The sequence below is a fragment of the Pseudonaja textilis genome, chromosome 3, assembly GCF_049901715.1.
Source record: "Pseudonaja textilis isolate UNSWEBS1 chromosome 3, rPseTex1.2, whole genome shotgun sequence".
NCBI lineage: Eukaryota > Metazoa > Chordata > Lepidosauria > Squamata > Elapidae > Pseudonaja > Pseudonaja textilis.
In genome coordinates, this window is record NC_141992.1 from 18,805,589 (window position 1) to 18,818,518 (window position 12,930).

General features: G+C 39.6%; 1 protein-coding gene across 2 annotated transcripts in view; it reads right to left on the reverse strand.

The window, feature by feature from the left end:
- Positions 1–12,930, reverse strand: part of TSHZ2 (teashirt zinc finger homeobox 2) — a 410,566-nt gene that overhangs the window by 144,390 nt on the left and 253,246 nt on the right. For both annotated transcript variants that reach the window (XM_087928987.1, XM_087928988.1), the window contains exon 2: positions 3,707–6,785. In XM_087928987.1, coding sequence (XP_087785113.1) covers positions 3,715–6,785 — 3,071 coding nt within the window. In that variant the 3' untranslated portion in view covers positions 3,707–3,714. The remainder of the gene's footprint in view (positions 1–3,706; positions 6,786–12,930) is intronic.

Sequence of the window (12,930 nt, forward strand, 5' to 3'; positions counted from 1 at the left end):
TGGTGCATATATAGAAGTGACCCTGTTATCCTTAATTCGGGGTAGATTCGGATTATAGAGAACTGTGGTGGCCTAATGGTGAAGATGCTTGCTTCCTACTTGGAAAGTTGAGAGTTCAATCCTAGATAGCAGTAGATGTTTCTCTTTAAGGGTGCAAAGAGAAAATATATGCTATGAACTCCTTGTAGGCATCAAGAAGGGTATCCAGCCAGTAAATGCTCTGCTCCTTCCATTTGCCCCAACTCTACCCTGAATTAGGGGATTATAGGATTGTAAAAAGGCTCACTGTGCAGGTTTTTACACTCCAGGTTGCTATTAAAAACATGCTTATTTGTTTCTTCCTGTTATAAAATAAGAAAGAAGCTTCAAAGGGCATTCAGATCAGGCAAAATAATTAAAGAGGGAGACTTCTGTGTGCATTTGTCTGTGAGAAAGAAATTTATTATTATACAAATGGATCTATGAAGCCATATATTTATCTAGAAGAATCACTAAATAACCAAGCTTTTTGAAACGCAGACTTTCAGTGTATAACATAAAATTTGGTCTACTTGACAGATTCAGCTTTCCTTCAGAGAGAATTTAAGTTCTGAAAATTACGGCTATCAAATTGAAGATTATGAAAAACCTCTGCATTTTCACACCCCACCCCTATACCTGAGTGTGAAGAGCAGCATAGGTGACAAACTTCAAACAAAGATGCAAGGAAAATAAATGATTTGTTCATGTTCTCAGTTGCATTTGGGAATCTGAGCAAGTGACAAGAACTCATACTTTTTCCAAAGCCTGCAGAAACCATAGTATGAGGATCTATGGGCACATTACAGATAGTCCTTGACTTATGATTGCAATTGAGACTGAACTTGCAATGTAAAGTAGTGTGGTTGTTAAGTGAGTCATGCCCAATTTTATGACCTTTTTTGCACTGGTCAATAATCAACCCGTCTTGTTTTATTGACTTTTCTTTTTGGAAATCCCCTGGGAAAGTTGCGAGTATGTGACTCCAGAACATTTTATCCATTGCAAATACATGCCAGCTGTCAAATGCCCAAATTTTGATCCCATGACCGTAGGGATGCTACAAATGGTTATAAGTGCAAGGACCAGTTGTACGTCAGTACTTTTATAATTTCAAAATGGTCATTAAATGAATGATCATAAGCTGAGGACTATCTGTAGAGTTTAGTGAAGTCACATAGGAGGAGAAAATATATTATTTTGTATTTTCTCTTTTTGTACTTCCATGTATTATACAAAGAAGGGGAATAATATGCATCTCTCCCTGGAGAACAATACCAAAAATGCAAGAAATTGACATTCAAGTTTTTTATTATTACTATTATTACAGTATTTTAAGGTTTTATTTTTGATTGGTTTTTGTTTTATGCTACAGCACAACAGACATAGGAAAGCGCTATAAAACCTAATAAATATTAGGCCTGTGCAAATAAGGTCTGCTCTTGATTTGTCACATCAGTTCAAAGAATATGATCAATCCAAATCTGAATTATTGAATCAATCTGAACAATGCAATGGAGTTTGAAATCTGAAAGGATGAATCGGGTCAGCTTGATTCAGAAATCTGATTGTCCATGTGGAGAAAACTTTTTTATCCCCCAAATCAAATTGGATTATTGGATTCAATCTGAATCAAGTTCATGCATCGAATCCAAAACAAGTTTGCTAATTTGAATTGATGAAATGAAAATTTGTACAGTCTTAATAAATACAATAACTCACGTTGCTTTTCTCTGTATTATTTTTTTATGATACTGCAGACTTATGCTACTTTTCAAGTCAGTTGAGCACCAATTGTTTACTATTAAATCAGAATAATCAGGCCATTTAGTGACCATTTGAAGTTACAGTGGTACTAAAAAAAAGTGACTTGTGATCGTTTTTCACCCTTTCGATGATTGCAACATCCCCAAAGACATGTGATCAAAATTTGGATGCTTGGCAGTTGACTCATATTTATGACGATTGTGGTGAACCACAATTACTATTTGCCCCCAGCCAAGAAATGTTACCTAATCCTAGATTAAGGGATCTCAAAGTAAAGAAAATGAAAAAGAGAAGAAGAAATATGTTTCATAGTTTAGCCTAATAGTTATAGACCATGTGATCCCTTTCTGCCACCTTCTAAAAAGCAAAACCAATGGGGAACCCAGATTCACTTAACAAACATGTTGCTAACTTAACAACTGCAGTGATTCCCTTAACAACTGTGGCAAGAAAAGTATTCACTTAACAACTGTTTCACTTAATGACATAATTTTTGGGCTTAATTGTGGTCGTAAGTTGAGGACTACCTGTACTTCCAGATACTGACATGGCTTCAGTTACATCCTTGGTCCCTGTTAAGCTGCCTATGTCACTTGATTTGCCCACCCCCCTTTAAAAAAAGGAATACTTTAATAAAACAAATTTAATAGAAGATGAACATGCTGCAAAGCAAAACAGCACCCTCTAGCATGATAATTACATGTAGCAATAACTTGGGGTTCAACAATAACCTATAAGTGCTAATTTCTTTCTAGTAAATGGAATCTATCTATGGAATTATCCATCTTTTTCACAGCAGCCATTTTACAGAAAGGCCAATTCTCTCATAGCAGCCATTTTGGGAATGTGGCTACCACATGCTATCACTATTTGCCCCCCGCCAAGAAATGTTACCTATCCTAGATTATGGGATCTCAAAGTAAAGAAAATGAAAAAAGAGAAGAAGACATATGTTTCAGAGTTTAGCCTAATAATTATAGATTGGTGGGTTTTTTTTAATGTATTGGAGGCATATTTAATCAGCATCATCCTAAGGGCTGGTGAAATCAGGAGATGAAAACATTGGCTTAAGCTTGTCAGGTTGGCAATAGCTTTGCAAATACCATTCAGCTTTGCATGTTGAGAATAACTTTCTAAGAACTATGAACTGACGAGAGACACCAGCTGGAGATAAAGGGACGAAGGATATTATGTCTATCACTGACTTTTGGACTTTCTGAGTAACCTCATGTTCTCTCCCCCCATACCCAAAGGAGAACAATATGATTATTCCTGTAGATCCATAGGCTCTAGACAGCAATCCCCAAAACAGGCTTGATATTTCACCAGCAATGAACAGTGAAGGGTAAGGGTGGGAACAAAAGGCTCTTGGATTCATAAGGTTATTAAAATTAAAGCAAGGGAATTCCATTATTGAAAACCGGATACTGAAACATCCGTTTGTAGTGACTTTTGGTGTTGTGTTCAGACCAAAGGGGGACATCGTTGCTTCAAATACTATAAGCAAACACAATTTCATTGGGAATCATTAGAATGAAATGTCCAGCATGCTTTTCTTTTTCTACTGAAAGCTTTACAGGGCTAAGTTTGCTAAATAGGAACATGGTATCAACAGCAAGCAAGACTGCCAAATCTTTTCTTGGCAGAGGTCTCTTTGTCTTTAAGAGCGCATGCCTGGGAAAAAGGCAACATGTAAAGGTTTTTTTCATCATGGAAACAGACTGATGGAAGCAGCTGTCCATGCAAAATTTGTCCCATCATGCAACAATTACCGACAGAGAAGCCAATGTCCGAAAAGAAATGGACCTTTTGGAAAGTAATATTTTCTTTAAATAAAGCAGAAGTGCTTTAAGAGCCCTTCCTTTGATCAACATCACATTAAAACACTTTTTTTTTTCTTTTGCAGTTAAGGCATGCATACCTTAGGAGTTATTCTTCATCCACTTCTGCTACAAACTGTGAATGATGTTCTGGTGACTTGCTGTGTGTTTTGCTTAGATGAAGTTTTACAGCATGTTTGCTCACAAATGTCCGAGAGCACAACTTACATTTGAACTTAGAGTCTGTGTCCTCTTCTCCAGCTATTGTTTCAGGAGATCTTTGAACTGAAATTCTGGAAATGTCTTGCTCTACCTTGGTTTGCTGCTCCACAGCCAGCTTGTTCATGTCTTTCATTTGGAAACCTAGATGGGATTCTAAATGGCTGATGTACGTTGATGGGGTTCTAAACTGAGATGCACAGTCACTGCAATAAAAGATGGGGTGTCCTTTATCCATGTTTTTCAAAAACTTTGTCCCCCCAGTTTTTCTGAGCTGGTACTTGACGTTCGCCAGCCAATGGCTGATGGTAGTCATGGACAACCCAGTAAACTTGGAAATCTGCATACGTTCTTGAGGGCCCAGGTCTGACAACAAATATTTACCCTCCGATGTTTGGAAGAGACTGGACGCAAATTGCGCTTGTAGAATCAGGAGATGCTGAGGATTCCAGTTGGACTGCCTTCCTTTTCTTTTATGCAACGTGGAGACTTCTGTGGAGACATCTTCAAAACGCCGAACATCCATTTCCAGTTTCATGGATGGGATTCTGGATGAAGCAGCAGGTTTCGGGGTTGTTGCTTTGGGAAGGACTTTGACCATGTCTGCAATGTCAGACAGAGCGTGCTTCTGAGGTGGGGAAGTACAAGACTGGGCCTGAACAGATTCTCCTTTTTTATTCTTGGATTTTGTCAGGTCAATTGGCTGATCATTGTTCTCAAACACATAACGCCTGGATGTGACATTTGCAGGTTTAGCTGGGGTTGACGCAGGAGACAGAACAGGCTTCTCTATGATATTTAAATTTGGTTTGTGGAACAAAGATGCTGAACTTGAACTGGGGCTGGAGTTTGACTGAGGTCTCAAAGGCTCATTTGCTTTGCCCAGATGGTTGTTCAGCACAGACTGCAGGGCGCTGAGGGGATTTAAACCTGGCAGCTCTGAAGTGTGGTTCCCGGTAGGGCATCCATTGCTGAGAGATGATGTCACACAATCCTTCGTTTTTATTTTTTCCTCCTCTTCCTTTGTCTTGTGTTCCTCCTTCAAAGGACTTAACTCTGACTTTTTGGGCTCTATACACATCTCAGCCTGAGGAGGAGAATCTCCTTCATTCTGATACGGAGCAACCACATCTGTCTTGTTGCCATCTTTAACGTGGTCCTTATGACCTTCCTTCTTGGGGGGGTCTCCTTCTTTTTTCAACTGACTGCACTGGACTATATTAGCTGTCATGGGTACAATAGGCATCATTTTCCATTTTGGAGCGATAGGCCTCAGTTTATTACTGACTGTTGGTCGAACTTGTAAAACTTGTGACCCCACCGGTAAGGAAGGCTTTGTTCCCTCTGAGAGCTGGTATGCTGCATGGATGCTGGGATATGCACTCCAGCTGGGTGCTCCATTCTGGGCTTTATTGATGGCTGTGGTGACAGTGTTTTCCAAAGACTTCAAAATGTCTCCACCACCCTTTGAAGCATCTTCTAAATCTTCCTCCCGGAGATACTGATATTTCATTGTCGGGTCCAGTGGTTTTTGAAGAGCGTCTTCATAATCTTCATTTTTTATCCCTTTTTCATCTTTGTTCACTTCCTCAGATTTATTTTGCTTACTTTCTTTTTTTAGCTCTGAAACAGGAGCCATAGAATCGGTTGATGAATTACTGGAGGGTTTCGAATGCTGGCTGTCAGTGGCTGACGCATCAGAAAGCGACTGCATTTTTTCCACAGCCAAGGGATCCAAAACAAGCTGTTTCCCTTTCTTCGAAGCTGAACTCGTGACTTTCAGGAAGTGACCCGTGACCATCATGTGGGTTGTGAGTTGCTGCAAAGTATCGTGGGAGCTCCCGCATTCCATGCACTTGAGAATCTGCGATTTGCATGCTTCAAACTGCCACGTGTAGCTGGCACCGTTCTGGTAGCCGTAACGATTGTTAGACGATAGCTGCAGGTTGGCATTCTTATGAGAAGAGAATGTGTCAGCAAAGGATCCCGTGGTCGAATCTGGAGAGCAAGGCCTATTAATGTCGAACACACGTTTCTTATTTGGAGTTACCATCTTGGAAGAGATGGTAGGTACCGGCTCCTTCAAAGGCACTTTTTGGTAATGTTTTGTTTTGATCATATGAACACTCAGGTCTTGAAGAGAGTCAAAAGAATCACCACAGAACATACATTTCAGGACTTTCTGAGCATCTTCTTTATCCATGTCCTGAAAAGCCCTTTTCCGGGGCTTGGAATAGCTGGTAGATCTGTGCTTGTCTTTTTTATGGTTGTCATCTTGGTAATGGCCACTTTCGTTCATGTGGACAGTAAGCTCAACTAAGGTATCATAGGCAGCGCTGCACTGCCTACACCGAAACCTACTAGCACCTGTGAATACAGTTCCACACATCTTGCTACTTTGCCTGTATAGCTGGACTGAGCTGAAAAGGTTTGGCTTGGAGAGTGGCCGGACAGGTAAACTCTGCTGCAAGCTTTTGGTCAAGGCATCCTGATGCCAATCAAAGTCACTTTTGCTTGCTCCGTTTCTGTTGTCGCATCCCCTCTTATCAGAATTGGACAGTTTGAGCCCCAGTCCCAAACCTGTCCAATAAGAATCTGAAAGGATGTTAGCATAAACAGCTGTCATTTTATCCATGCAGCTGTGTGTGTCCGTTGGATGTTTGGGATGGATATTGCCTTTGGAGTCCGATGCCTCCCTGGAGCAGAGGCTTTTAATGTCTGCCACCTGGTCGCTAGCATCACTAAGTAAAGATTCATTTTCCGCATCCTGATTGGAGATGTGACTCCCTGGGGAATTCTGGTAGCTTAAGTTTTCTTTTGGATCAGGACCAGTTTCGTGTTCTTCATCTGTTCCTGGGTCATTGCTCCCCTGAAGATGAGCCGTTGAATTGCTCTCTTGATCATCCTCTTCCTCCTCTTTTATGTCTTCCTCATCTTTCAGATCATCCTCTTGGACATAACCTGCAAAGGAATATCAAAATGTGTGAAATAGGTCAAATAAAACATGGGACATTCATTTTTCTAGTTGCTTCCTTGCTAGAGTTTGGTTAATCATTTATTTTTATGGACTGTTAGCACAAGATGTGAAAAATCCAGCAAGACTACCTGGTTTTATTAACAGACAATCATTATTCTTTATAAGTTATAGACATTTGGAGTTAATAATAGTAGTCAAATTCTAACCACCTCTTAATGGAACAGTCAGAAAAATTAATATCCAAGATCCTATTAAGCCCATTAAAATTGCATGATCATATGGATATTAGCTCACTTGAAAAAATTTCCACTGGCCAAATGAAGTATTCCTGCTTCTAGGGTGTATTTTCAGGTACAACAATGTTGTCAACATGATAACCATTCAGAATGCTTGAGGTGACAGAACAAATGAATGCTACACAGAATTGTACACAATATATCACTATATTTTATATATTTTATATCACTATATCACTATATTTTTCATAATGTTTTTTAAACCAAAAAACAATATTTTCAATGAAAAGGTACTTTGCATAGTTTCTACGATCTAATAGTTTATCCCTAAATTGTAAAATGTATTCCAAAGAAGGGTATGCTTCATTCTCATATGAATACTATAACATTTTCATTCAGCTTATACAGATAAAATAGTTATAATTCTGTATCTATTCCTGAATGGAGATGGCCATGGGTTCATCAAATAATCATGGCATTTGAATAAATGATGGTAATTGCATGGAAAATTAGATGGAAATCCCTTAGAGTCCCTCCACAAATTTAGCTGCATATGTCACATATGGATCTGCTGAATATTGGGTTAAATCCATCTTAACTTAGTTGCATATAGTTCACACTGAAATCAATGGGGCATTAGTTAAATCATCATTACTTTGGTCCATTAATTTCAGCGGACTCAAATTAAACTAATTTAATCTGGATTCAGTCCACAGAGCCAAACTGCTGTGTCAAGCCCAATACTGCCAATTCTAAATGGCTATCATGTTGTAGCAATTTCTATTTGGGACTTGTTAAGATTGGAATAAGCTGCAATCCCACTCTGCCAATATACTCTGCTCAATTTTAGCTATTAGAAGCTATCATACAATCCTCAAAGCATGAATTAGGAGGTTAACTTGTTAACTTGTCAAGCTAATTTCATCTGTAATTTCAGCTTCATCATTTGACTAATATAAAATGTTACCAAAATCAAGAGGCTATTTTTATGACTTGGGATTGTTCCTGAGACATTATCTTAGGTTGATCTAAAAAACTCAACGCGACTGCTAATTCTACTTTTATGAATACAGCAGAGGTGGTATTCAGCAGGTTCTGACCAGTTCCAGAGAACCGTTGGCAGAAATTTTGAGTAGTTTGGAGAACCGGTAAATACCACCTCTGGTTGGCCCCACCCGTCATCTATTTTCTGCTTCCCGAATCCCAGCTGATCGGGGCCCTGCTTTTGTTGCCCTGTCCAGGAGAACAGAGCTGGAAAGCAGGTTAATGGGGTGGGGAGGGAATGGGATTTTGCAGTATCCTTCCTCTGCCATGCCCACCAAACCACGCTCACCAAGCCACACCATGCCACCAAGCCACACCCATAGAACCGGTAGTAAAAAATTTTGAATCCCACCACTGGAATACAGGTAATCCTCAACTTAGGACCTTAACTCAGCCTCAAATGTCTGTTGCTAAGGAAGACATTTGTAAAGGAAATTTTGCCCTACTTTATGACTTTTCTTGCCACAGTTGTTAAGTGAATCATTGCAGTTGTTAAGTTAGTAACATGGTTCTTAAGTGAATCTGGTTTCCTCATTGGTTTTGCTCGTCAGAAGGTTGCAAAAGGGGACCCAATGATACTGGGACACTGCAATCATCATAAATATGAGTCAGTTGCCAACCATCTGAATTTTGATTACGTGACCATGGAAATGCTGCAATGATTGTAGTGTGAAAAACTGTCATAAGTTATTTTTTTCACTGCTGTTGTAACTTTGAACAATCATTAAGCAAACAGTTTAACAGTCAAGGATTACCTGTAGTACATTTCTCCTGCTGTTTTCTATTATTCTTTCCTCGTGGTGTTTTTAATGTTCTCTTTAGTGAACCAGTATACAAAAGCAAATGTAATAGCCAATGTTAACTACTCCTTCACAATACAGAGGAAAAACTCCGCTTTTTAACTCCGCTTTAACAGGTATACTATAATCTTTACAATGCAAGAACTGAGAGAGTTGTGGTTTTTAAAACTCCTTGTGTGTTAGCAATGAACACACAACATGAACCTAAGATTGGAAGGCTCCATCAAAAATTCCACCAAACAATTGAATTAAATTAGAATGCATATAATTTTAGTTTTATAAAAAAAGGAAGGATTGAAGGAAATACATGATTGTATATTTACATATATATTTAAAGGCACTTTCCTTCTCCCCCCCCATTTTTTTTTTATTCATTTGCTTTGGTATTTAAAGCAGTTAAAATACAGATGCTCGCAGTAGTTAATGAATGTGCGGAGAGCCCTCCAAATGATTTCCTTAAGGTTCCACCATATGGAAATTGTCATATAAATTGAAATGCAGGAGATTAATTCATCAGAATGCTTGATTAGTAAAAGAGCTTCTGATAGAACAACTTTCATCTTTCTTTAAAAAAAAAACATAACGTAGTTGCAACCCTTTCAGTACACAAATTAAGGCCATTTTGTGCAATCAGTTTATTTGCGCAAAAATGTATTTCTTGAGCAAGGGCAATCTAGATATAGAAAAAAACTTTCCAATATTGGGTTCATTCTTTACAAAATGCTAGTTGCCCTTTGACCTTCCAGAACATTTAGAAGGATTCATCATAAAAGCTTGCTCAATTTGAGGTAATGATATGTTTAAAATATTGTGTTAAAAAAAAAGCAGATTATAGTATGTTTTGGAAGTGGATGCGAGACCATATTTAATTCCACAATAGAAAACCAAATATACCATATGAATCAAGCAGTATCTCAGTATCACTGAAACCATTGATCTATCCAGCCTCATGATTTTTAATTCAAGAGATCAGCTACCCTGTTTTTCAAATTCTACAAAGATCCTTTGTTTGGATATACTGCAATCTAGTTCATATTCAGTAGTGATCTACCCTCTCTGTCTCCATAGTTAGCATTGGAGTAGAATGCCTAAATTCCAAAGTGTGGGTTGTGACAATCCAAAGAAGGGAACGGTAGATCATAGTTCCTTAACTTGGTACCAACTTTTTAGCAGTGGGTTTTAGAACAAATTGACATCAATACATGCTACTCAAGGACAGACCAATATTATACCTGCAATACTAATTACCTTGTCTGTGGAGATTCTCAATCATCCAAATCATATTTGTTCTCAAAGGTGCTTTTTTTCTTCAATAGACAACTGAAGTGTATTTTTCCTTAAGGAAGAAGAAGAAAATGTTTTGCTTCTCATCCAAGAGGCTTCATCATATTCTGAATCAGAATGTTTCCTCTTCCTCCTCAAGGAAAAAGAAACCCAGTCCAGTTGCCTTTGGAAGAAAAAAAGCACCATTGAGACTAATTTATTGTATATCAGCACTGTGTTTATGACAAAGCTTAATCTAAACCAGTGGTCTCCAATCTTGGCAACTTTAAGCCTGATGAACTTCAACTCTTGCTTGCTGGCTGGGGAATTCTGGGAATTGAAGTCTGCCAAGGATTAAAGTTGCCAAGGTTGGAGACCCCAATCTAAACTGTACTGTAAAATAAAAAGTGTCCCCTCTCCTTGTTGCTCCCTGTGCCCCTAGTACTATATTTAATCTGTACATGCAGTTCTCAACTTACAGCTATTCATTTGGTAACCATGTAAAGTTATGACAACACTGAGAAAAGTAGCTTATGACTGGGTTCCAAGTAACACACCAAACAGAATCAAAACTCCAAGGCAGGCATATTCCTCAAAGTATAGATGTATTAGGCATGTCATATTGGCACATTCTCACACTTACAACTGCCTGAAATCACATGTTCAAAATCTGCCCCCTTGGCCCCTGGCATGGATTGATGATGGTTGCAGCATCCCAGGTTCATAGGATTGCCATTTGTGATCTTCCTGGAAAGCTTCCAACAAGCAAAGTCAATGGGCAAAGCCGAATTCATTTAATGACTATGTCCCTCACTTAATGACCATGGTGATTTATTGACCATGACAAAAAGGTCATAAAATCAGGCACAATTCATTTAGCAACTTAGCAACCTAAGTTCTGATCGCAATTGTGGTCACAATTTGACGGCTATCTGTATAGTGAAGTTGCACAAATATCCCTAGTGCAGCGGTCTGTCAGGGTTCCAAGTAACACACCCAACAGAATCAAAACTCCAAGGCAGGCATATTCCTCAAAGTATAGATGTATTAGGCATGTCATATGGACACATTCGGGGAAACCCAATTCTAAACATCCCTTGGTTTTCCCCTTAGTTAAAATTAAAGTTTTCTTTCCCCCTCCCATGCAGTCCATCACATGGTCCCATCAGGACACAGTCCAAGGGTTGCTTGGCCTCAGATCCCACCTTCTTGCACCTGGTGAGAAAGTCTTTGATTCTCAGAGGAAAGAATTTTATTTTGACTACAATCCCCCAGCTATCTCTACCTCCCCACTCCTGTTCCCACAGCTTGATTCATTTCCGCTGTGGCAGCCCTGAAAGTGCCAAGGGGGAAAATGGCTCCAGGGCTGACACAGTCTCCAACCTTTGTGGCTTGTTGGCCCAGTTGGGGGTGGGAGAAGGGGTGCATGCAGCCCCTGCATGTGTGGCAAGGCAGTGTGCATGCACAACTTGACTTGCATGAGCGATGGGCCAGGGCACACACACACGAGTGTCCATCAGCCCACTGCTCATGTAAGTTGAGCTGCGCACACACAAGTACTCCAGCCAGCCGCTTGCATGGCCCAATTCTGAGTAGGCCATGTCCCGGTAGTGGGGTGCAGACCAAGGCTTGGGGATTCCTACTCTGGTACAGCCAGTTTGGTCTACTGGTGAAGACCCCAGACTAGAAACTAGGAAACTGGCCAGTCACTCACTCTCAGCCCAATTCACCTCACAGGTATGTTATTGTGGGAAAACAAGTGGAGGAAGGAGTACTAGGTATGTTTTCTACCTTGGTTTATTTATAAAAAAAATAAAGGCAGGATAAAAAAATTAAATGGTCCATTTAATAACATCATATCTCAACTTGAAGAGTTATGCAATTAAGCTTAACATGTTGGCTGACCTAAATTACATACTGTTTCAACACAGAATATTAGTAAGGCCTATTTTTTTCTTCTTTATCTTTAAAACACGCATTTCTTCATTGGGCTTTCAATTAGTATTTTCAGTATGACAAACATTGTTTTTCTATGTATAGTAAGAATTATTTTTAAAAAGGGATACATCCCTCTCCCCAAGTCTGGAAAATGTAGTTTTTGGAGGGAAAGAGACAGTGAATTGTTGTCCTCCAAAGTAACACCACTATTCCCTGCAAAGCCCAAATGCCATCTGCATATTTTCATTCAGAGATCCTAATTTCCCTTAAGATACCATTATTATGAAAGCAATCCGCATGGTGCTTGGGAGAAGAGTAGAGCAGTAGAAGACAATAGGTGAAGGGGAAAAAAATTAAAGGAAAATTGTTATTGAGGACTGATAAGATCCTGCAAAGCTCTTGAATGGGGTTCTTTATAAAGCATTGCAGCAAAAGCCACACAGTCCTTTTTTACTTATTAAAGCAGCTGTGTCTTTTGCCAAATATGTGCAGTTCTGTGAAAGTTGTAATGGGCTGACTCAAGATGCATGCAGCCCTGGGAATAGCTTTTGAAGCAGCCACATCTACAGGTAACCCTTGATTTACAACCACAATTGAGCCAGGGGTGGGATTCAGCCAGTTTGGGCTGGTTCGAAAGGAACCGGATGTTAAATTTACTCCTGGTTCACTGAATTGGTAGTTGAACCTACTGGCTGGCCCCATCCACCCTGCCCCTCCCTTCCCAGAAGTCTCCACATGGCCCGTTTTGGATGCAGGTAAGTGCAGGGTCCACGCGGAGGCTCTGGGAGGTTGAAAAACGTCCCTTCCAGAAGTTCCAGAAGTCTGGAAATGGGCCTGTTTCCAGCTTC